The 26642-nt window shown below is 38.6% G+C and overlaps 1 protein-coding gene across 4 annotated transcripts; it reads right to left on the bottom strand.

Annotated features, from left to right (window-relative positions):
• Positions 1-63: 63 nt before the first annotated feature.
• SPPL2A (signal peptide peptidase like 2A) lies at positions 64-26642 on the bottom strand. 4 transcript variants are annotated; one of them, XM_057369923.1, is made up of 17 exons: positions 26424-26642; positions 22555-22674; positions 22226-22408; positions 21390-21479; positions 17916-18049; positions 15665-15816; positions 14801-14897; positions 13385-13486; positions 12694-12775; positions 12319-12393; positions 11625-11681; positions 11416-11469; positions 10886-10985; positions 9971-10048; positions 9475-9635; positions 7319-7352; positions 64-2831 (listed from the first exon to the last, which is right to left on the bottom strand). In XM_057369923.1, exons 1-17 carry the CDS (start codon positions 26475-26477, stop codon positions 2800-2802), a joined length of 1605 nt encoding a protein of 534 aa, XP_057225906.1. In that variant the 5' UTR covers positions 26478-26642; the 3' UTR covers positions 64-2799. The 4 variants fall into 4 exon arrangements, with proteins under 4 accessions (XP_057225906.1, XP_057225908.1, XP_057225905.1 ...); XM_057369925.1 differs by lacking the exon at positions 11416-11469 and having other exon boundaries at positions 65-2831; XM_057369922.1 differs by lacking the exon at positions 7319-7352 and having other exon boundaries at positions 66-2831; positions 26424-26641.

The following is a 26642-nucleotide window of genomic DNA, read 5'->3' as shown; positions in this document are numbered from 1 at the left end:
AAACTACAATTACATATTTATGGGGGTGTATCATAGATTTTTAATTTAGTAGGTATTATGAAGAGTTAACTGTTTTGCCATGAACATTCACAGTAAGAAAAGGATGAGTTAGAACAAAGCAATTACTCAACTATTTTTTTTCCAAATAACATTTATTAATAACATCCTTAAGGTGATAACTTAAGAGTCATAAGGAAGGGGGCTGTTGTCAGTAAACATACAATGAAAAGGTAGTAAGATTTTTCTATTAAAGTATGACTAACAAGGCTTTTAACAGTGTTTAGCTCAACCAAATTTAATATTARAAACATTCAAAATTGCTAGACGTGTTGCAATCAGTTCTACTGAACTTAYAAAACCTCATTTCAGTAGTCAATACTAACCTACTATTCATATAAAATTTTAGACTCCATTCATCATTTTTGTAAACAAAGCACCTAAGCATTTGAAAGAAAAAAGAAGTTAGTTTACATCCCACTAAACTGCAGCACATGTGTGTGAAACCTCAGGCATGATCAGGCATGAAGCATTATTAGGCACAGAACAAGACAGAGCTTCCACAGCAGCTGCTGAATACGCTTATGTTGCCAAAAGTCTTTTATTTATACTGATTCCATTATCACTTATAGCTGAAAATTTAATAAATCCTCCATGTGGAGATTTCAAAGAGACAAAGAAGCCATCTTACATAGGTTTGTGAAGCTTCTGAGGGCTTTCAATTGTACATGACTTTGAATGAGTTATGACTTCTTTATCTGCTTCAGGAATTTTCAGAAACTTCTTTAAAAACACTGAACTTTGGCAGATACTGGGCTTGTCGAAGAGCATGACAACACATCAGAAGACACATAATCAGTMTGCTATTAAAACATTGAGGTATGCTGTAATTTATTATGAAATGCMGGTTAAATAAAACAGAAGATGACCACTGCATTCTGAGGCTGTCAGTTCAAGTCAAGGGGGGGACTACTAACATACAAAACTGCTTATAATTTCTGTTTTCTTAGGGAAGCTGCAAACAAGGTGAGTTATCTTACCCGTATCAACTGGCACCACGCTCAACCTGTGTGAATGGCAACAACTGATATCCAGGCTGTCACTTTGTCTGCTCCTGACTCTTGCAAACAAAAGTTTAAACTTGATATAAGTTACATAAATTTGCAGTAAGCCTTTGTTAACTGCCAATACAGATTTTTAATTGTCTTAATTAGCATACTTCCAAAGTAAATCTAGCTAAACTAGATTTAATCGGGGTAAATTTTCCTGAGCCTACATGCCCCAAACTGACTATAAATGTCTAGAGGTGACCTTCAAACAAAGGAGGCACTTGCACAAGGCACTGCAGGAAAGCCTCCATTGCCACTGCCCAGCATGTGCTTACTCAGTTGTTTTCTCCAGGGTTCTTGAACTTGTGCTTGCTATAGGAATGACATTCATTTAAAGAATAGGAAAAATGTTTTAATGACTACCTGACATTAGCACTAAGTGAACTCAGTGGTCTCCCCTTGTTGTCTTCTCCAGTTTTCTTTGGTGTGAAGTGTTAGCTTTACAGCTATACAMATTTTCTATGCCTAATCCTCAATTTGCAGTTTCCTGAAAAAAGAACAGGTGTCAAACAAACTCAAACTCTTCTAAATGCAAACTAATGATTTAAACTATTTATCCTTTTCCRAGTCTTTAAAAGCAAAAACAAATTAAGATTAAACAAGTTAAACACATGCATTGGCCTTAACTAACACAGGTACTACTAGCACTATTCAAAACCTGTTTTGTCTATCAATTGCAAAGAATTTTCAAAAATAGTTTTAAAAAAAAAAAGTACAGATGTAAAAGGTAAAAAAAAAACGATCTGTCCGGTCTTCCCCCATCCCTCTGAACTGATCTACAGCCAAATGAAGATCACAAATGCACACCTAGTCTCAACAGGTCGGAGAACCAGGCCAGTGTTAACATTTTATCCCATCCCTTGAAATAGAGCTTATTGAGCAGAAAACCTCTTGCCTTTCACACCATCTTGTTTGTCAACTATTCCAGGAGCTGCACAGAAGTTTTCAGAACCATATGTAAGTACCTCCCCTCTTGTATTATTTTAAAAAGTTTGGTAATCTATRTAATCCAAAGACTTGCATCAAAGCTTCACAATTTTCACCATTAAGGCATAAGCCACTTATACAATGAAGGGSGTGGGGAGGAACAGTTCATAACCCCACACACAATTTGCCCTGTTATTTATTTTATGGCTTACAATGTACACAGACAAACACATTGTTTATGGAATTACTTGTAGTAATTGAACTATAGTTTCACTTTTCAGTTGCTATAGTTACAATACTATCCAATTTTGCATTCAAAATCTGGAAAGAAATTCTATGAAGGATACTCTAAGTTTTTTTTCAAAGAAAATTGACTAGTCTTAATCAAAAATGTTTAAAAAACATTTCACTCAAGCTGATATGGGCAAGCAACTTCTATAAAAATATACTGTATAGAAACACAGTTGGAAAATTGCATAGAAAATATCCTTTTATTTAAATCAAAATAAGGCACGGTTTTACTAGCTATAGTTTGGCTGTAAAAATGCAAGTCWATTTTGATTACTTTTACGTTATTAACAGCATTTCCCATAAAAAYATAGGTGCAGGAATAAAAAACCCTTTCACACAGAGTGGGAAACACTCTATTGTAAAATTTCACCAAATTTACTGTAATTCAGCTGTTGAAAATTCAAATGATATCTTAAATCAGGATCCCACTTATTATTGTCCTCCAGGCTGTTCAGTGGCTGATGCTGTGCTTTCTTCATTTCCTGTGTAATCCAGGTGTTCCATCATCTAAAAGTAAAAGGGAAAAGAAAGGGAAAAGAGATGGCTTTTTATAAAGAAATACTCCTTTCCCCCACTGACCTGAAGTATTTGTTAGCTAAGAGAAATATAATTAAACAYGTGTTAGAGTACATTTTAGCAGCACACATTTAGGAAATCCTCTATAGAACAGGAAAGTATTAAGCCAAATAATCAAAGCTCTATTAGCTAATGCTTTCCACTACAAAACKATTCTCTAACCAAGGACCAAGACCTCTACAAGAAAATAAACTTATGAATCAGAAGGATCACAATTATTAAATACAGAGAACAAGAAACAATTGGGCTTAAGCAAATTTTTCAAAGACATGGTTTGCAGAAGTGGAAGTAGACTTTAGGATTTTACCTGACATTTCCAGGTAGCAAGCAATAGCTTGAAAAGACTAACTTTCTCTTCTCATGGCTGTAAAGGCTACCTATATTACAGCTAAACAAAACTAACTRTTGGTCACACTTCTTTGTAAATGTTCCTTTTATTTTAGAAAGGATAAAGAAATGGAACTGTAAAGTCCTGCATCAGGAGAGAATCTAAACCAGATTATAATATAGACTGATTATACTTTGCATTAATGTAATTGACTAGATTGTCTGAATAACTCAAAACAATTCTGTGGTTGTCCTGACTTAAAAGCAGCTTATTTCTCTATCCGCTGCTGTACTGCTGGATGGCAAAGGAGGCTCTRKTTTTCCCCTTGAGACAAGGCATTGAATAAATTACAGAGGTAATACACACGTTTGTTAGTGCAACAAACTGAGACCACCAGTCTGAGGGTTTCAGAATTGAGCATAATTAATAAGAGGCCAAGAGCTGGACAGTTTGGATAGCTGACAACCAGAGACAGAGAACACAGAAGAAATACAACTAATGCTGGAAAAAACAGCAGATTATGCCAAAGAGCTCATATGCCTAGAGTGGCAGGATTATTCAGGCAAGGGATGCTTTAAGCATCAAAAGGTAGAAAACTCTACTTCTTCCACAGAGGCATATCCTGCCTGTCTTCCTGTGAAACTGCTGCTCATTGTGTRGTTCTGATCTAAGCTGGGAAGATTTCCACACAATTGTTTTCTAAGCTCACTAGCACCTGCYGGAGAATCCTTGGCAAGACAAAGCCAGGCTCTGAGATTGTTGTGTTGTACATGCTTTAGGTATAATTCTATGTACAAGGCAAAGAGACTAGTTCCAGTAGCTCCTCTCTTCTTCTCTAGTTATGAATCAGCTCTGTGCCACTCCTTCTTTGATGCCAACAGAATTGTTCCATTGCAAAATACACAAACATACCTTATCAAAAGCACTTTTGCATAAACAAGCTGTTTCACGGTCYAGCCACACCAACATACTGTGCAGTAAACTGAGATGACAATTCCAAAAAACAGRTCAGTGAGATTTGGGTCAGGTTTAGGAGAGCCCAGTGGCCACAGCATCAACCTAACTAAGACCAGAACAGGTCTTTCAATCCCTCCCTTCACATGCCAGAATCATGACAGTAGCAATTAAGGCAGGTACCAGTCTTGCCAAGAGACTTAAGAACTGAGTTAGAGCAACAGCACACACTCAGTCCAGCAGTGAATAYGCAGCCCTTGTGCTAATGACAATCTTGCATTTATTTCAGTATATCCAGAATTTTCCCTGCAATGTGACCAAAAATCCACATCAAAAGTTACCCAAAGCAAAACACTCCCTACAATTACAGAACTCAAACCGTCCCTTTGAATGAGGATTAAAGTATTTCCTTCCAGGACAAAACAAGAACAACCTTCCCCCACAGTACCATATTACATCAAGTCATGCCATATATCGTCCCTCAGCGTAGGGAGGATCATCTAACAGCTGGCATAGAGAAGGTAATTTTGGTAAGCATTTTTGTACAATGTTTTCCTATCAAATTGACAAGATATTTCTAGAAATAAGAGTTAACAGTATTTTCAATAATTCAGWGTATTCCAAAGTCAAAGATTCTTCTCTTAATCTTACAACACTAAGCAGCAAAAAAAGTACTTTTTCTGTGCAAATGCTGGAGATAGCACCTGTATTTAAATTTTAAAGTCTCTGCATAATAATCATTTTAAAGTTAACTTTAAAACCAAATGCCAAGTAAAGTACTGAGGATGTTTACGGGGCTGTGTTCATATAAATGTTTCAAGCCAAGCCAAAGCACCCCATTTCTAGTCTTTCCTCCACACAGAAGGACAGTCCACAACTTCAGGCTAGGCACAACAGGTGCCTCTCTGAAAGTATGAGATGGCATTTAGGCAGCTTTCTCCACACATCTATCTCCACCGTGAATTTTCTCAGGAAAATCCCTTCCTCAAAGCCTCAGCAGAAGCTGCTGAGGAATCTTTATGACAACCAGTTGCAAGGTGAAGGCACCTTGYTACAATCCTGGACAAAGATGTTTTAAGCCAAGAAAGAGCCAAAGCAACCTGACTGTACATTGTGGAGAGTTCATGAACATTTTTGAAGTGGAAGAGATTTAGAAGCTTTGCTCTCACATCTGAATTTCTGACAGTTTTTAAGGGGGAGGTGTTAAGACAGCTTTGCAACTCAAATACATTTCTGTTTAACCTATCTACTAACACGGTGAACTGTTTAAAAACTCAAACCACCAAACTAACCCCAAAAAACCCACTTCCACAGAGCCAAATTAKAAATGGCAGTATAAACCTCCCTGTAAGAGTACACACTACCAATGCACACACTTGCCTGCAAGATTCATGCCAATAACATTGCATTCACAGAATTTTTAACAACTCAGTTATGATGAAGTTGCAAGTATMTAAAAATGTAATTATAAAACKTACAGCACTRTACAGTAGGTGCATGCTTTGGAACATGCCAGTGACAAATCTGTTGATTTATTCCTTCAAAGAGAGATAAGAAGTGCTAAACACTTCAAACTGACCAACTCTAACAAGTTGCAAGACTACTCTATGTAGAAGACTTCAAAGTTGCATTAGGTCACTAGATTTTCCATKATGTSGCTGAAATTATTTAATAGATTGCATTGATACAAAAAATAGTATTCTAAAATTAAATCAATAACTGGAAAATAAGTATGAAATTAGTTTATCATTAAGGCATACATGAGGAGTATAAGCAATCCAGAAAACCTAGCAGCAATACTGCCAGTTGAGTGGCAGGAAAGTAAGTACTTTAGTATTCCAAGAAATCTCTGTACCTCAGTCAATAGTTAAAATGTTTTTCTTTGCAGCAAGAATCTCACTACAGCTCAAGACTACACCATAAAAAAGCTGCACAGAGCATAACTAGAATTTAAGACTGCGYCATCACGCAGAAACAGAAATTATCTCAGCTATGAATTATGGGATCTCAGAGCTATCTTAGGGAGTCAAGTATTTGCCATACATATAAAGTAGAAACTAAAGAAGTGATTTTAACAAACCTCTCCAAGAAGTGCCACAGCAGGACAGAAGAATTCTAAGTTATAAAAATAATCTGGCCATCTGCTTTTAATTTGCACTCAACTCCTCCCACTTCCTAATATCATCTTTGGTTTATAGCTAATTTCTTTATTATTAAGGCTTTTTAATGATAAATTGATAAAGTACTCTTTCTTAGAAGAAAGAAGCTAGTGAGAAAAGTACTTTTAATTTGAGAATTTAAAACACAGGCAGAGTTCACCATCTCAAATTGTCTACAGGGTAGACACCCTGTGCTTTATATATATAGATGTATAACTCCAACAACTATAATTCAAGATTATATTTAAATGCTTCAATTCCACAAGAAGCTAAAATTTGAAAGCTTGCACTGCTCTCTCTAAGCTGAGTGGACAGTGAAAATAAATACCATCAGTGTTAGCAGTCATGAGCTACTGCCAAGAAAGGTCAAACCTCGCTGCAGTCCAGACGTGCTGCAGCAGCAAGACCACAAGAGCCAGTCCCAATCCCTGCATCCTGACAGGATGGGATAAAGGACACTGTRGGGCAGGAAGATGACAGAAGGGCTGGAGACATGATTGCTAAAGGCAAATTTATAATGCTCAACATTGTAACAAAAGACAACAAAATTGTTGTTTGGCACTAAGCAGGTTTTCACATCAATGCAGGGACACAAAAACCAGGTGAAGGACTCCAATATAGGTAATGGAAGAGGAACTAACACCAACTGCAAACACTTGATGCTCCTAAGGATTTGGGAAGTTAGAGAGTAGAGAAGCAACAAAGCCTGCCTTCAGGCTTAGGAATCACAGCTTCATTTCTACTTAATATTATGTTTTCCAGTACTTCTTTAAAAAAATAAAAAATCCAAAAGACCTAAGTGTGAATACAGATTTGTATGTTGTCTTCAGTTCTACCCTCTTTTATTGAGTTATTCATACAAAATTAAGAAGTAGATGCAAAAAAGACTGAAAAGAGGAAGCAGAAGGGGGAAAAGGAGAAAGAAGAAACTGCAAGATGATTAATAAAGTGGCATTAAAAGAAGGCCATAATCACACCTTGTAGCAAAGGCGTCCTGGAGGAGTCCGATACCTAAATAAAATTCATTCCATGATTAAAATCATATACAAGAAAACCAACAAAAAAAAATCAGAAAAATCCCAAACTCAAAAAAGGTAATTTATGGACTATTATTATGAAGTTCAGTCACCTAATGCACTGTGCGTGCTCTTTTACCCCGATTCTTAGGACACATTGCTCTAAGAATTCTGCAAGGTTTTTCTGTTCCCATGAGGGCAAAGCAAATCTCTACACAAGTCTGGCCACCCTTGTCAATGGAGCAGCTCTGCCCAAATCTGAATTACTGTTGTAGCAAAAAATTGTCTTCTGACACCTTYCTGACATCCTTACTCCTCAGAATGAGCACCGAAAGCTGGAGATTCCAACCCTGGGGCTGGGTGGGCTGGGGCAGTTTAGGGTTTTGTTTGTTTGGATTTTTTTGCATTTTTGTAAGTTCAGTAAGAACAGTTTTAGGTAAGGAGGACAATATATGTATGAGAAAGATCAACCCTGCAGCATTTTGAGGGTGAAACTTGAACAACACTCTCTGGGAAGAAAAAATTATTTATAAAAATATTCTTCAGGAAGTTATAGAAAAATAGGAGTTAGTAAAGTTACACAGAGGTCAATTACAGGCTCAATTACAACCAAGTCTAATTCAAGGATGGTGGAGTGGGGGGTGAAATCAACACTTTAAATTGYGCTAGAAACGAAGTCATCTGACTCAAAACAAGCTGAAGTTCAGAGTGGTTTTAATCCTTCAAGAAACCAGTTGAAAGGACAWGAAATAACTACTATGGCAACATAATTCTTTCAAGTATGAGTTTTGCTACAAGAAGCGCAAGAAATTTTTTGTCGCTAAGGAGACCTGCCAAATTTACTTAGGCCAATCTTACTCAGAACTCAAGTGAGGAAAATAAATTGCAAAGTGTTTTCCCTCCAACAAACCCAGAGTTACTGGGCTCTGTAAATGTGACCTTGTTTATCTTAGGAGAGCAAACAGTCACCAATTTGTAGATAAATGCACCGTAAGCCAAATTCATTCCAACCTACAGAGGAACATTTCTATTCATTGGACCTATGAAAGGAGACGAGTTGATTTTGTAAACAAACAGACAGGGTACTTAGTTAAAGCCAAAAATCTCCTGAGTAATTTCACACCTAAACCAACCTCCAGCTGAAGCAGGTGTAGAGTATTTGTTAGATCAACAAAAAGCAGCATTTTGCTGGTAACACTATAGGAGCTAGTGCCTGTAGTTTTATAYGAATTACCCTTGAACTTCCACTGACCCACTTAAACCTTCCAATCCAGAAGTTGAAGAAGCAGGAGCTGCTCCTATCGAGCATCAACTTGACATCCACTTTCCCCCAGAACAGGCTCCAATCTCAGAGTTCAACATGCCCTAGGTACAGGCGATGGTGCCTCCAAATAACACAGGACTTAGGTCTCAAACAAAACACAGAGTAATCTTGAGACTGCTCTGTCCTAYGATAAATTCCAGCTCCCAAGGGCCACTGGCACAGCCAGTCACTACAGCAAGTYACATCAGGGGAAATGTGCACGTGTCAACAGGTGGGATTTTAACACCTGCAATTCCTGGGTAGTGTTAGATGTAACCAAAGGGGAAATAGAGAATATCCAAGGCAGTGTGCCCACAGTGTATRCTGTGATAGGAAACAGTTATGTAACCTAGCTATTTTGCTCCTGAATGCTTCATGCAATCCTGATGATGTAGGCCATCAGTGATGCATGGAAAGTTGCTAAAGTTCTAGTTGGTCACCAATTTTTCTGAACTTATCTAATGCAGAACTAGTGCAGTTTGGAGTCTGCATGCTTAATTCAGTGACTCATGTGATACCACATCAAGATGATAGATGAGGAATGTTAAAACACAAGAAAACATGTCAAAATAAATAGAACAAATTACTTCTCSTCCCTGAGTACTGAACCAACTATTTCATCTCCCTTGAGCTTTGTTCTGCCATGTCAACTACTAGACTAAGATTTTTCAAGAGTAAAGACTACTTTTCCTTACTAGKTCCAGAAGATCACAGGAAAACTAGCAAAAACTGGATTGCAGGTGATGTATCACCAAGTTCTTAGAGAAGCATATACTCAAAAGAATTAACAAAACACCCAAGGCATCCAGCCCACCTGGTAACTACTTCCTTTCCAAAACTTCTTCATCTCTTTGCGCCTCCAGGCAACAAGGGAGCTCGTGATGAGTGTACATGGTACCAGATAGAGAAGGGCAGGCTGTCCCATCTTCATCAATGCCAGAACAACGAAAGTCAGCACCATACCAACGGCATAAGCTATAAAAAGATATTAATATATATACACAGTCAAAAACAGGAGAATTTTTAGATTAAGTCAATCATTTAGTAAGACAGAATTTCTTTTTAAGCAATATTTTCCTTGTTAATATAACTGAAGAGACACAATAGGTTGCTTTATATTTGCAAGCTTTCTCAAAGCAACTGACTACCATAAAGAATAGTCACCTTAAATATAAGCAGGTACACTAAAAAGCATTTATAAAGAGATTCTTCACAACACTGAATCTTACCTGAAGAAAATCATCTAGTTCTGCCATTTTAAAAAAGCTACCACAAAGAACAACAAATGCTGAAATATCACATGATTTTACCTATTGTGCAGGAAATGTAATATACAGAAGATGATCTTGTTTGAACATCAAATCTTCGACAGTAGGCAACCAGAAGCCCTTAAAAGAAGAAAAAAAGAAAAAGGAGAAGGATTAATGAAATGTTTAGTCATGAACTTTTTTCTCCCCAATTTTCCAAATGAAAGCAGCATAAAAGAATCTATGGTAAGATATCCCATTATTGTATTTCATCTTCTTCCAATTTTTTTTTTTTCTGTAAAGGCAAGAACCAGCCTAAGAAATCCTACGGTAAGTCTAGAAAATCAAACCAAAATGGAAATACAAGCCAAGCAAGCCTGGAATTAGAGGGTTTGGGTTTTTAAGCAACCTCATTATGTTGTGCTATTTTCAGCTTTCTAATACACAAGTGTAACATCCTATTTTTAATACCTTTCTTCAATAGGATTCTAATGCTCACTCTTAACATTCAGCAATTTTGCCTGCACATGCTCGACTTAAGTAATTTGCTCAAGACTCCAATTACGGCCAAATTCAGCTCTTCTGAGAAAGATGGAGAAACTTGGCAAAACATTTTACATKACCTCACCTCTAATTACATGGTCTAGGACATGAAGATTCTAGGAAGTCAAAGAATATTTGCTTTCTGTGAGATTCTGATGAAATTTAGTCATTCTTGACAACTGGATTTACCTATGGGACTTGCACTCAAACCAGTACAATAGAAAATAAAAAACCTTCCACTGTTTAGGTATCCTGTGACATACTGAGCTTTCTTCTTCTACTCTGGCTTTTGTAGCATTCTGCACTGACTGATTAAGGAAAACTGCTGCATTCAATTTAGTATTTACTCTGTGAATAAACACTGCTGCAAGTCAGCTGAGAATAAAACCCAAAATATTTATTCATAAGTTACAGTCACCAAAAACATTTGCTCACCTGGGACAATAATGTCTCCAAAACCCAACAATGAAAATGGCAAGTCACAGAGTGTTGATGCAGAGTATTCAAGTCTAGGCACTCTAATAACCACGGGTAACTGTAAAACATTATTTCAGAAGCCACATAAATCTCATCTAAAGCATTCTGGTGTTCTGGATTTTTTTTTGGTTGCTTAAATTAATAAACAGTTTAAATATAATGAATTTATTGTTAATGCAGAACTTCAAAATAGGTAGAACCTGAAGTAAAAACCAGAAACCAAAATAGAAAGTAGATAAAGCTTAAGGCAACTAGTAAGCTGGAATTTCAAATTTACAAATAATATGCACACATGGAAAAAAAAARKTWAAAMMAWATTTAACCATATAATGGGAGTAACAAATCTGGATTATTAACCTAACTATAGAATACTGATCAATGACATCCAGGCCCTGAAGAGAAATTTGGACAGTGAGGTTYTTCCCCAAAAGAATAGTCTTTTCAGAGGAAATAATTTAAAAATCCAATATCTGAAATACAATCCTTACTTTCTCATGGGGAGCTGAGCGTTCAGTAGGGACTTCCACCAAGTTTCCATCACTCTAGGATCAAACCCAAGTCAACAGGCATTTAATACTTAAGAAAATAGCAGAAGCTGGCTATATTTTGTGAGAAAGTTATGCCGAAAAGCACACTATGAATTAGCTACACAGAGTCAGTATTTTTATGCTGCACATGTTGCAATGACTGTTCATACCTTTTCACTGTTTCCAAAGGGACCAGCTGCAACTTCAACCATTATACTTGCCCCATTCTGAAATTAAAGTTATTTTTCAAAAGTTAGTGGTTTAATGCACCAAAACTTTCATACTGCATTTAGAAAAACTGCTTGTACCTCCACTTACAATTCAGGATTGGAAAAATCCTGAATACCAAAGACAATGTCCCAGTATTGTACAGTATTATACAGTATTGTTTTGCAATAAAAACATGTAGTCCAGCCTAAAATGATGTTAAAAAAACCCAAACAACCCCAAGTCCACTAGATGTAGCTGGAATTTTAGATAAAAACATGTCAGCTTTTTTGCCATGAGCTTTCTGCTTCAAAATAAAAGCAGGTTAACATTTGCACACAGTTCATACCACACTGCAAGTGCTCACTGCAGAAAGTACTAGAGCATATTCCAACAAATGGGTATTTAAAGCAAATGAAGGGAAAAAAATACATGGCAGTAATTTCTCATGATCACACTATCCCTCACACTAATTAGGGACACTTTATTTTGCCCATGTAGTTGCCATAAAAATTTAAGCCTCTTAAATGTCTTAAATGGGGAAAAACAGAAGTCAGCTTTTCCACCTTAAGAACACTGCAAACACTGACCCGTTAGACAAAAATACTGCCCCAATGACCAGACATTTTTGGTTTTGCTATAAATTCACASACGTACCTTTGTGATAAATGGTGTTATGAAGACAAAAAACACATCATATAGAAGGAGGAGGCCAAGAAGTATTACACAGGACTGGCAAAAAAAAAAAAAAGAGAAGGAAATATTATCGTGTGTTTTAAAGTATTAGACAGATTGTGGTACTATTACTGTATCACCATGTGAAAACCAAACCAACCCACACCACTACCCACAATGTTTTTTAATCTAGCATAATGTTTAGAACAGGATTAGTTTCTTTTAATAATTATTAAAAACTGTAAAGATCATGTTTTTTAATATATTTTTCTTGCTTGTTGGAAACCTACTTCCCGACAGTAAACTTGCAGATTCATGSCAGCAGAATACTATCTTAAGGTAAGCAACCTACAGTACCTTAAAGTTGGGCATTTTCAGTGTTTTAATGAAGTTTAGACAAAAAGCAACTCCCAAAATATCTTGCAAAATCCAAGCCCACCTAAAAAAAAAAGCAAAATCAATTTTACAGACTGCTCAAACTATGCTGGAATCTAGATTTTGCTGGAAATAGCAACGAAATTTTCTCAGAAAGCAAGAAATTAGCTTTTCAGAATTACTGCTACCAGAACCACAAAAGTCCYAGTTTCAAGATGGTCAATTTACCCCAGCCTCTGATCATAAATAGGTAACTGTTTGTATTGGTAATGGCTGGGATAGAGTTCTTCACAAGAGCTGGTAAGGCCTACGTTTTGTATTTGTGCTGGAAAGTGTTGATAACCCAGGGATGTTGTTGGTTCAGTTACTGCTGAGCAGAGCTATTCCCTATACTATTCTGYACCTTTTATTCTTCTGTGGCCATCATTAGCAATCAAGCTAGTTCTTCCTCATCTTCATAGTTTTTTATAACTTCAAATTACCACACAGYTCATTTGCATAGCTTTGTTCTCTATTACTCCCATGCTTGCTAAGCTTCACAAATACTTTTAYGACTTTTTTGGAATTGGCACTGGAGTATAGAAGGATGCTGCACTCCAGGATTAGTTGTACTCTGGGAAGTTCATTAACACCAATTATTCACATTAAGAGTAAGTAAGAATGCATCACTTACCTATCTTCATTTCGAAATACTGCCCAGACAACAGCTGCTGCTATGCAGAATGCAGCAAGAAAAATTAACCTCACTTCAATGGTTTTGTTGCAACAYGTAATCCTAAAAGAAAATAATTAAATTAAAAGAGAAAGCCCACAACAGCCAAGACACATGCCTGTACTATCACAGGTCCTTAAGCTGACAAGGTGTTCTCAACCCAAGAGCTTCTCTTTTGCCCATCTGTTCTGTACAGGTTCAGGTAGCATTGTTCTTACAGCTGCAGTACCAATCCTTTTCTGAGCTGCATTAAAAACAAGCCAAGAGGAGCTTGGATGGCCTGTCCTCATTCTGGCAAACACATCCAGGGAAGGCAGCAAGTAGATGAGTTTATTTAATTCATTTCTGTCACGTAACAATTACGCCAATTGAACTATGTTGGTGAGGGACAGCCATGTCATAATTGCACAAAATGCAGTAGTGAGAAAAATCAATTTTAGGGAACAATACAAGATCAAAAGTGAAGTAACTATGTATTGCAAAATTATGAGCCAATATGATTTCTACCACCTAGTCAATTTTTTGCAGCAGTTCTTGAACTGACAACTGACAGAAGTAATGCTTCTCCTGCAGCTTACACAAAACTTGCTCTTTTCTATCTGATTTCTACCTTTGATGAGCTACTGAATCACCTGACATGAATATCCTGCACTAAGTAACATGCAAACCACACGATTCCCATAACTCCAAGTTCATAAGCATTGCTCTTTTTGGGAAAAAGARCCATTTATTGCATTCAGTGAAAATGTGAAAATGCAGGGGAGGAAGACAGGGACGCTCTCATACTCCCAAATACCTGCAGGATATTTCACTTAGAGTGGTAAGAAGCACCTATGTGTAGACTGGAAACACACCACCAAGTGAGGACTGTAACCACTACCTTCTAACATGGATGACACGAGCAATGTGTTGTCTATGCCAGAAAGTTGAAACTTRGCAGGTACAGCACAGGTTAAGACGAGGGAAAAACCCCTCTACTGCCTATAGCACAGTACTTGCTCAAAACAGGATCAAGCAGGATCCTCCCTTACACTGTTCCTTGATGAACAAAATAAGCACATATGACAGGCAACCAGAATTTTGTAAAACCAAGCTCAGACAGTCAAGCAGAGCCTTTCAAATTTGACTGCAGAATGCTTTCAAATAAAGGTAATGCAGCAAATCTCCTACAACTATTTTAACTGTTGATTATGCTACRGATACCTCTAATATTTATTAAAGCAGCCTGTAATTTTCTTTTGTAACTACCCCACACACTAAAACCATATAGGAAACAATCTGTCAAACTGTTCTTATATTTTCATGTTGCCTTGAGTAACAACCAGAAAACATGCAGAGGAAACCTTCCATTTTCAATAAGTGAAAGGTGCACAGTACCTGCACTGCCCATATGGGATTTCTCCTATTAATGCTGCAAGACAGTTGTACAGACTCATYGCAGATGCCAGGCAGAAGACTGATATTATAACATATACTAAATAAAAACAAGATGGGAGTCAGTGACAAAAACCAGCAAACAGGAAACAAACACAATAAGGTACAACTGATATTTTGTGTTCAAGAGGTGCCTGGATCTGGCAGYGGGTGATGTGGTTTAAGGGTTACAGTGACAGTACTGAGTGGACAGTTGGACTGGATGATCTTGAATGTCTCTCTGAACCTTGAGGATTCTATGATTCCATGATATAAACTCTTAACAGTTATAGCAGTGCTTGACAGTCACTGGAGACTAGTCAGCTGATTATAGAAAATGCTGAATTCTGGGGGACTCTGCCATGACAAAGGCCTCATGAAGCAAAAACTTGACTCAGAGGTATCAGAATTGCTTTCTAGCCAGATCCTTACTACCAAAAAGCTAAAACCAAACCCCAAACCCCAATTACCAAAAAAATGTTCTCATCAAAAAAATCTTTAAATAATTCCAGGTTGTCACTGCCATCCTCCCAAGAATGACGTAAGTTGACACAAATAATGTAATTTTTTTTTGCTCATCATTAGTCATGTCTCTTCCACATGACTTCATTCAAGAATAAGCACTGTCAAGGCAATCTTTGTAAGATAGCTGAAAAAACCTTTTTTTTAGGTAGCAAGAGCATCCTTTTAACCCTCAACTCATGCATGAAGAGAACAATTAAAAAAGTCACATTCATTTTAGTTTAGAAATTCAGCTTTTTAGACTTAAACACCTAAAAAGATGATTTAGAAAAAYAAGTCAATTGAAATTATTCATTTTTTTCTTACCTAACCATTTGTAGAAGAAATAAAGTAAGACCAGCATAACACAACAGATGACAACAAACAAGATAACAGTTACAGGGGTGAAAGTAACGTTTTCTTCCTTCTTCCGTCGGGTTTCTCTCTCCCCAGGACTTGCTACTGCTTTCAGATTCTCACTGCATTAAGAAAATAACAAAAACCTCAGATGACAGAGTATGAAAATGTTTTCCTATGACCAGAATTGTTGGTTATAGAACATTTAGATTGACAAGGTTTCAGTTTAATCCTTCATATGATTACTAGACTTAAACTCACAGAAAATGTTATGGTTATTGTTTGAGCTTCTCTCCATTTTTAAATGAAGATWTGCACTTCCAGCCTAGCATAGTGCATAAGGAAAAGATTCTTCACTTCATTCCTTTCCAATGGTGTGGTAATTGCCAACTTTAATGGAGCACTCCCAACCAAAACCCTGATCCATGTGAAGAAAATAGTTCTATATAGTAATATATATATATATATAYACAGACATAGATAATACTATACCCTTAAACTCCCTTTCAAGATGAACACATTGAGCTCTCTTAGTGAATCACCTCTGACTACAAAATTTATTGGGCTAAATGTAAACAATCAGATAAATATGTCATAATAAATCAAAATCATGGGTATTGCACACTCTTAAAACCTCAACTAAACATTTAGTGTCTGCAAAACCCATTCATGTTAGCTGAATGAAGCCAGCTAAGCACCAGTTCTTTTACCCTTACACCTCATAATTACAAAGTGAAAGAAAGGTGGCATAACTGGGGATTTTCACTAGGAATAGGATTTCTGTGCATACATACTCCATATTTATACCTCACCATGCAAAATAAGGAGACTTAAATTGCTGTGTTTGTTCTTTGAGCAGATAGCCCTTCTACTCTTTAGTACAGACCTAGTGCAAATTGCCCATCAGATAGCATGTTCCTGAGGAATCCTGGGACCTGCCTCCAAAATGCTGAATTCAGCACTGAAACAGCTACCTTCAAAAGAGAAAAACCCACAGAAGCAAGGAACCTTGTTAGATGAATCACCCTTTCAGAAGACATGCTTTGAATAAGCAGCTTTTAAAAAAAATAAGCTCACCCTAAATTTATGAAAGAGCACTTTAACTAGTTAAATAAATTACATCTAGGTATTTTTAATATGGGAGACAGCACCACATTTTGTAATTTTAGCATTCAGTGCAGCCACACCCTGCAGCACTGCAGGTTGAAAAGGAAGCATAATCAGACCCAACCTTTAAAAAAAGAAACATACACACCTCCCCTCCTTCTACTTCTTTAATCTCTTTAAAACAGCTAGATTTGCATAACTATGGGAAAAAGGAAGCTGTTGTTATCACATACAATCCTCTCTTTGTTGTTCTGGGGAGCAAAGCACCAGAACACCAGTGAGACACTGAGGGTAGCAACACACACTGGCCCATTTAACATACAGACACCCAAGAAATACTGCAGAATAATGCCATGCTCCAAAAGGCCAGCTACAGCCAGTTTAACCCCAGAATAATAACAATCCTGTGGATCACTTAAAGCTGCACACGCCTCAAGGACAATGCAGAAACCCCTACAACCCTTGTCTCCCTGCCTTTGCCACATTCTACACTTCCACTCTCTCATCTTCCCTTCCCAGGGACTGCTGCTGCCTCCTTGCCCTTGCCTTGTCCCAGAGCTGCTGCTGCCCCAGCTCTGTTCCTCCACCAGATAGCAAAGCTGAAGCAGATAAGCCAGGCTGGACTTTATCTGAAGCCAGCCAGACAACCAAACTGTGCTTCCCATTGCTCCCAGTGACAGGAGTCTGCAGAGCCAGCTGGGATGGAGCAGTTGTACAGAGCCCTGCCAATGCAGATGCTACACACAATATGTATATACCTCCTAAATCACTGTACTTGTAAAGTGTAACTACAATACCTAATTTCTATTGTGGATACTGGAGAATTATGATGCTGCTTAGAGTGTTTGGTAAATTGTCAGAATGTTAACTCATGCCTCCTCCCAAGAGCTGCATTATCCCTTAGGGTCTTTAACAGTCTATGCTCAAAGTTCCTGACAAACCTATGGTGATTTTGCAGTGCTCAAACATTTCATAGCAAATAAGCTAATTGCACTTAGATCTTCTACCTTTCTAACTACTAACGTAAAAGAAAATAATTTCTTGCTGATCATAGTGACAGTTTTCAAAGCTTTGCAGAACATGAAATTTAAGCAGTTCAATTTAACAAACTTACAGTTCTGCCACTCCACTCCAGTAGCCTCCCAGTGCCACTGTAAACACAGCAATTAGGAAGATGACAACCATACTGTAATCAAACTCGGGCAAAGGTGGTGCATACAGAGTCACATTAACTTCATTTCCAAGTACCTGAAATATAACATACAAGCTGGTTTGTAAGAAGGACAAAGAAATTATATTGCTTATTTCCAACATCATGTACATCATGATTTATTACTCTTAATCTACACAATGCTGAGAGGAAGTTTTCAACTTACTGCACAAGACATCTCATGTGTTTGCCAAGAGACAATGCTTTCCATGCTACCTTTCAGGATGGTCAGGTTTGGAAACAAACCTCTTACTACTGCTGTGTATGTACAGAGATACCACAAGAGAAAATGGTACTTCTTTGCATTCTTTCCACACTTCTGAGAAGTTGTGCCTCTAGCTCAAATGCCTCCTCTAAATATACCAAGTGCTGCCAAAGATATCTGCTCTGCAGGTAAACACATCTAACTCAATCAACTTGAAACACAAACTCACAGGTCTACTGAGGTATCAACAGGGATCCACCTCCAGCTCTAGAAACCACAAAACTCACAGTTCAGATACAGACATGATGCTTCACACAGAATGCAGTGACAACTCAAGGTGGCAGAAAGTAATTTACCAACAGAATCACACAAATATGATTTGAAATGGATTCAAATTAAAAGAAAGCAATTTCACACTGCTTAAAAAATTCAAGACCTAAGTAAAAGAACCAAACAGCTGAAGCAGACAGAAGAAGATGGGAGAGAACACTGAGATATAATTGGTATTGAATTGTACAAAAATCTTGAAAGCAAAATCAAGATGCTTCCATCTGACTGAAAGGTGAGATTTAAAAAACAAAGAAAGGATGGTAATTTGACAGGAAATGGAAAGTAGTAGGAAAGACAGGTTTGCTGTGGCAGTCAAAGTAAGTMCAGACATCTAAAATAATTGTGTAGTGAGAACAGACTTCAGAGATGCAGAAAAAACCCCCAGATTTGTTTACAGTCTGCATTTGAGATAAAAGCAGGAGAGAGAACATGCCAGACAGGTTTGGATTCAGAAAGATCAAACTGGCAGTAGAAAGATGGAATGGGAAGCCCAGTGGCAGAGTGGAATACAGTGGCCACATATGAAGAAAGCTGACTCATTTCAGCATCTGAATTTTCTAGTTACAGATAATAACCTTTCCGCAGGCTAAAGAAGTCAGAATAATTATTTTTGCCTGAAGTTATGGAAGTTTAGAAAACAAAGAATAAAATTAAATTCTAGTGAAACATTGCAGTTGCAATGAAGTGGAACATAAGATAAAAGGGGGGAAAAAGCTATTCAAATTACAGCATTCTCTGTTTAAAAAAAGAAAAACAAAAAAACAAAAAACAAAACAAACAAAAAAAAAAAAAAAAAAAAAAAAACCCAAAAAAACCCCAAAAACCCCAAAATAACACCCAAACAAACCAGACTCAAAAAAATGCCAAAACCCCCAAGAGGCTTACACATTTTCAGTATTCAGTTCCAACAAATTTTAATCCAGTTTTAAGTTTCATRATTCTTACAAAGTATATTTCACATTAAAATCTAGAGCAATTGTTTCCTTTTGTCCCTATTGCTCCTTTCTTCACTGAAAACTTCCAAAGTCTCAACTTCTACCACAGGGAGCACTAGAATCAGACTACATCAGGTAACAACTCTGCAAGAGAGCTGTCCACTCACTAGAAGGTTTGTAACACTCTACTATTGCTACCAAGACTCAGACAGACCTGACTCTAATGGTGAAGGCAAACAGAGATGAAATCTTGCCAAGAAAAAGTAAAAAGAATGCTCATACAAACTAGCTACCCTCAGACTGGTGCTGTGTCTCTCTTCTAAATAAAAAGAGAAAGCTGGAAGCCTTAAAGAGAGTTAAACCAGAAATTCAACTGTAGCAGGAAGTGTAAAATGGTTGCTGGATTCTAAGCAGTGAGTATCATTCAAACCAACAGCTGCCAGTGGCATGACAGAGGGCTTTGGCAAAAAACTAGAGCAGAACCAGGGAAGATCTCTTGTAGTCTAGGTTGTGTTCCTCACTACTTTTATGAAGACAGTCTCATTATAAGACAAAAYGAATTCTTTGATTCAGCAGCAGTATGAGACATCACTGAGCACACCAATCTACCAGCAAAGATGCTTTGGTGAGTTACTGCAGCTGTACAAAAGTGATTCTAYGTGACACCACTCTGAGCATAACTGGGCAATAAAGTGGTGCAGACAAGAGTCAGAACCATTTAGAGACCTAACTTACCCTAGTTCCCTTTCATGTTAGTAGGGCATCCTAGAATCATTCAGCCACGYAAACAACACTTATCTGACTTGAAGAAACAAATCTGAAGACAGAGGACAACCTGAACCAAACTACAGCACTTATCAAGGCTATGGCAGTCTGAAGACAGCACAAACCTTCAGTCATGTCAGTGCTCAGCAAGTRCCTATCTTTAATGATGACAGTAAACAACCAAACTCCTACAAATCTAGGCAGTTTCAGTTTGCATACTTACCTAAGACAAGCTCCCATGGCAGCTCKGAAGATTAAGAGCAGAAATGGTGAAGTGAGCTTGCAAATTCAACTCAAGAAGCTAAGACTACACAGCGCTAGCCTCTGCTAATCACAGAAAAGCAGGTGCAATGCAACTCCTGATGAGCWAAACTGTTTAACACTAAATAAAAAACCCAAAACAACAATATAATAACAACAGAAAAAAAAMCACACTGAAAAAATATACTGTTTTTTCAAAATCCTGTGCAATATTTTGTYATACTAATACTACATGCCGAGGAAAAGAATCTCCAAACATCCCAAAACAAACTCACCTTATTAAGTGTGCTACATTTTAATGACACCACTTGGCATCTCACCATGGACTCACCAGCAGAAACTCAAACTATACTGCCTAACTACTCTGYAGCTGATGCTGTCACACTGCATAGACAGAGCTCATCCTGGCAAAGGCAAAAGACTTCTCATTCTTTCCTCAAGATTCAACCTACTCAAGAGCTGTTTGCCTGAAAGTTCTCCTGCCAGCAGCTCCAAGCTCAGCTGTTGCAGCTTCTGTGCTAAAGGAACAGCTCTCTCAGGCTACTGCTCTTCAGGCATGTTAGGCACCTGCAACTGTATCCAAGTYTACTGCAAGACAGCTTATCTTGCTCAGCAGGAAAACTTCTAAGGTTTCCCCACGTCTGGTTAGATGCTGTGTTTCCTATTCTCAGATCACTCAGAATCAATAAATCACTCTCTCTTGCTCACCTGATTAGGAAGAACAGCACTTCCATAACTAAATGTCCAGCCACTCTGGGGAACTGAAAGCAGTATCTAAGCATGTTCAAACCAGGCAGACATTCAAACCTGACCTGAAATGTATTTATTGRTTCAAATATCTAAGTTTACAAAACCGTAACATGCTGAAATTCTATTACTTACCARCTGCATATCTACTATGTCATTGTATCTTATAAGAGCAACTGGAAGAGTCACATCTTCAAAATCAGTCTTGTTATCTGAAATACCAGACTAAAAGAGAAAATGTGATGAGTATATTCAGCCTATTCGCAAAGGATGTTAGATCCCTAAAAGCAGATTATCCTTTAAATTTCAGTATATTTGTAGGAAAGTAAGGACCAAAAAGCTCATTCATCACCTTTTGCAAGAGAAATAAAGACAGATGTACTTAAGACAGGTGATACTACCAATACAGCTGGAGTCATACAGATCTTGTGCTTTTATAGTGCTACAAGGGACAATCAAAACTGGTTTTAATTTCTACACTTTTAAAACAAAATTAACTTTTCAYGATAATCACACAAATTCATAAATTATACCTATTTGTACATACATGTTGCAGCTGCAATAGAGAACAATAAAGCAGTAAGATCTCACAAAACCTTTTYAATTTTCAATTCCAGCTTACATTTTCCTAGCTTCTTTTTATCACACATGGCTAAGACAGGATCACCTAAGTTCAGAATGCACTAAAATTAAGGAATGACAAAGACAAGTATTTGCATTCAGACACGTTTGAACATACAAGGAACATATTAAAAATACAGCTGAGCTGTAGCTCCTCTTAGCTGATGTAACCCAGCATTGCACAGCCCCACCAGCACAGCTATGTGGAGAGTGTTAATGGCTTGTGCTGGATCCCACTCRTGGCCAGGGTCCTCTGCTTTTGGGGCTTCTCTCAGCTGCACAGCACTGCATGGGACCAAACAGACAACACACTATTTCACTACAGAAGAAAACTGCACGTTGTAACTCACCAGCCTAGATTTACTGGCAATCAACAGCATTTTAGCACCCGAACTTTGTGCAATTCTTGCTTTCTCCAAGAAAGTGCAGTTTCCTCTCATCACTACAACTGCTTTGTCCTTCATTAAGCTAGAAGGAGCTTCAGATGGATTGCAGAGGACTGTAGAAGTCAGGTTTTCCAGAGTCYTGAAAGTCTGCAGAGAAAGRAGAAAAGGAATACAATTAAAGTAGRAAATTTGATGTTACTGACATATATATTATTGATATAGTTGACCCAAATTCATACTGCATTCATAGAGAATCTCACTGTTTTYTTAGAGTGTGACTACAAACTACTTACAGCATTGTCCAAGTTTTTTGGAAGAGATGTCCAATTAGAATTGTAAATGATGCAGTAATCCTTAGTTACTGGAGGCACTCCACTTCCAGAGGCATGCAGGATCCCCTCATCAGCAGCTACCTGCAACAGACCACAGTGTTCTGAATTAAACCATGCTCAGAATATGAGTTATACAGACCTTCTTCTAGAAAGCTTTAGAAGAGAAAGAGTTGTTAGRAGAAAAGGAATTTACTCAATTAATTATTTTACATAATGACTGATTCCATGAGAGATAGGGAGCTTGAGAGCAGGCTGGAAAACTAGTAAGAACTTAGCTACTATATAATGCTGCTTATCCTCTTAGYAAATACAGTGCATTTATGACATGTACAGTTCATGTCACCAACTAGAATACCAGCAAGAAACCTATGCAAATGATTTCAGATTCTCTATCTTGTGCCTTCCATAAAGTATTAAATTTTACATGTAAAGCAATTAGGACAGTACCTGGAAAAGAGATGAAAGTCTTCCCCTCCTTGCAGACTCTAGAATTTTCCCTACTAATAAAGTAGGGGATTATATGTACTATATATATGTATCATATGACAATTCCCAAAATACCCTTTTGTCAAATAACTCTTGTTATAAACACAACGTGACCGACTCATGCAGTTTAAGAAGAATTTGTGTAGTTAAGGAAATACTGGTGTTAAGATTAGAGTCCCTCACATAATATGATTGCTGTTATTTACAAATACAGCTGAATTTTAAAACTTCTGATAATGTTAGGAATATATTMTTCTCCCCAAGCATTAACAATGGTCAGGTATCTAAGTGGATAAATTAATTGACTAAAGATTAGATACAGCTACATCTATAAAGGACTGGAAACAAATAAACATTATTTGCATCTCAAAGGAGTGTTACCATAAAAAAAACTGGGAGATGATCTTACTTCAACTGCTTGAAAGTGACCTCAATAGCAAGAAGTGTTATTAAATTAAAAATGAAAATTAATCCTGCTGTAAATTCCAGATTTGTATAAAAGAATCACTAACATACTAAGCTAGAAGTAGGTATTGSTATTGGGGAAAAGCCCAAATAGTTGTCAGATACACAATACTAAGCATTAACAGTGCTACAGAGGCATTTCTCCTCAATCTAGAAATCTGTATTCTGCAGGAGAAGAGAACTGGAGAGAAAATAAAAGCATGTGATGATATTGTTTCAGAGRTTTATGTCTGCCTGGTTTGAATAGCAAAAAACCTTCTTCAGAGGAATCCATTATATCAGCCACAGCACACGAACATCTGCTGGGAGAACTGTGTCAAAGGGCCTGAGCACATTAACTGTTTAACACAGAACAGTTCTTCAGATGTCAGCTAAAATAAATTGTTCCATGATTTATGATCAGCACAAAAATGATCAAGCTTCCCTCTTAAGTGCACTCACTAGAAGTACAAACTAATGGCGAATTAAAAGAAGTAAAGACTTCCAACAGGTGCAGACTCCAGAGGTTTACATTCATTAAAAGCTCTTTCTGCTTCATCAAGTAGAATAATAAGTATTTTCTGGGTTACAGGAAATCAAGTATTAATGCTACACAAGCATAAATCTACCTAGAAGGAGTGATTACTTGCTTATTTGATATGCATGTTTTGTTTGGCAAGCTTCCCTTCTCTGGGGATTAATCAGGGAACACAATTCATCCTCATGAGGTGGAGGGAGGCGGGGCCAGAGCATGACGTGTGCCCACACCTATTTGTTGCTGAGTTTTAAAGAYAGCATTTAGAAGTTAAAAATTAAAAGAAACTCTACATGATGCGCCTCACATGGAATATCCCCACAGAAATCCTGCTGCACTCAGCTAAAGTCCTATTACCTCCTAATTGCTTCAATAKCCTTCTTTTACAACAGACAAGAGCTCCTGGTTTGGGTAGGTGGCCCTGCAGTCAGCTGTGCCACTGTACAAATCCTGCTCACAGGATATGTATGAAGTTAATATTTCTTAGTGAGCACATTTTCAATCTTGTAATTGAAGTACAGGACTAAGTGTGTGATCACAAAAATAGCTCTTGAAAAGATTAACCTGCCTCCATGGGCTGACTTGCTCTGGCATAAAAGCATTCCCCCACGGAGCAGAGCATGACAGCTATCCTTACCTAAAGTGGCATCACTATCTTCTTTCACTTCAGGTTCAGACAGYTCCCAATAGCCCCTCACCTCCAAACAAATTCTTTTCCTATTTCTGAGAGGTAGTCATCTCATCATTTCCTTCCCTTAACACCTTTACATTTTTGTTGTATAATTCCTTATYTTTGACAGAGAAGAAGTCTAATTCTGTCTCTTGATCCCTAATTTTCCAAACCTGTCCATGTCAMAGCAGGGTTATGAACGTGGGTTGACTGCTGAGCTTTGGAGTGTACCAGTAACCCCACCATGTAGAATACAAGAAATCAGATGAACCAGTAGACACAGAAACCAAACCAAGCTTATATTTACAACACCCATCACAATTAATATCTAGATAAGACTTACAGAAACTCAAAGGTACAGACCAGGGAAAAGGTACTTTGTACGTAGCAAGTAACAACATAAACCCCACAGAAACATAAAAAAGGCAGGAAAAAAAAGCCAYGAATAGAACATGCATCATTTTGTTGTTCTGCCAGTGGCTGTGTGACAAATCGGCCCTTTTCCCTCCCTCGAGGCACTGTAACCCAGGGGAACAGGAACCCATGCTCAGAGAGCAGCAGTGGTCCTTCCCTGAGCACCAGCTCTTCATGCTGTTAAYGTCAAGAGAGTGCTCCTGAGGAAGAATGACCTGGTGCAATGCTCACCACGACTACAACTGCATCTGTAGAGCAAAGAAGGAGGCAGGACACAAGGCCTGAAGTCTTATAGGAAGGCGGAAGCCACCTTTCTTGTCAGCAGCAGCAAAGCATAGGGTTAAGGAGCAAAGCCACTCTTCAGAAAACCCCAACACAAAAGTGTCAGCTACATCAAGGACTCAGGAAAAGTAAGGGAGACAAGTTACTTCCCCCACAGGCATTCTCAAGGTACCAACAGACTGTGCTGTGCACCTGTTGTTGAGCATATCCATATCACCATATAGGTGATTTCCTATATAGGAAAGAAGTATTCTGCATCCGGTCTTAGCAAAACAAGATAAAAACGCTGTTAAAATTAAGTAAAAAAAAAAACCCAAAACCTTAACAACAAAACAATTTAGTTGTTTAGTTATTTTAGATGTCTTTTACATGGCCTAAGCAGATCATACAGGTTTCTGACTTCCCTATTTTACTTCCCCATTTGGTAGAAGGTGGTCTGCCAGATTTCCATGACAATGTACACCTGTGGAGGAGAGGCTGCRAATATGTGCCATACTGAAACAAAAGATGAACTGAAGACAAACAAGCCAAAAGTCAGCACATATACACACACTAGGASCTTGTGCCTTCCCGGCACCCAAATATAAACACCTCTAGAAACATCACGTTTATCCAGGCAGGCACCCAGGAAATTTGTTATCTCAACTGCCAAGACGTGACCGGAGCTGGCCCGGCCTGCGCTGCCCGGGCCCGGTGAGAGGAACCGAGAGGCCTCGCCCAAGGAGCGCCCAGGAGGCCCAAACTCCCGGGGCCACACTCCAGCCCAAGCCGCSCCGCGGAGCTCGGAGCAGGGGGAGCCCAGCTCAGCTCAGCCGGGGGAGACGGGAGCTGTGCGGGCCCTGCCGGGGAGCTCCCGGGMACGTCCCCGGGCGATAAGGCGGGCAGAGAAAACCCCTCGGCCGGCAGCGAGGAGAGGCGACAGGCGGCCCCACCCGCCGGGGCAGCCCCGAGCGGYACCGCTCGGCCCCAGCCGGCCCGGCAGCGCGGCCCCGTCCTTACCGGCGGGAGCAGCAGGGCCCAGAGCGCGGCCCACAGCAGCCCGACCACCCCCATCGTCCTCCGCCGGCTGCTCGGGGAGGGGCCTTGCCGGGCTCGGGCTCCGTACGCCCCCGCGGACCCTTTCACCGGCTCCCGGCGCGGCGCCTCTTCCTCTTCCGTCCGCCGCTCCGCCGGCCCGGTCCCGGGACACCGCGGGCGCGGGGCGGCGCTCCCGGCGGG

Source organism: Malurus melanocephalus, unplaced genomic scaffold (assembly GCF_030028575.1).
Source record: "Malurus melanocephalus ecotype Western Australia unplaced genomic scaffold, MMel_1.1 scaffold_116, whole genome shotgun sequence".
Taxonomy (NCBI): domain Eukaryota; kingdom Metazoa; phylum Chordata; class Aves; order Passeriformes; family Maluridae; genus Malurus; species Malurus melanocephalus.
This window is presented reverse-complemented; position numbering and strand designations above follow the sequence as displayed.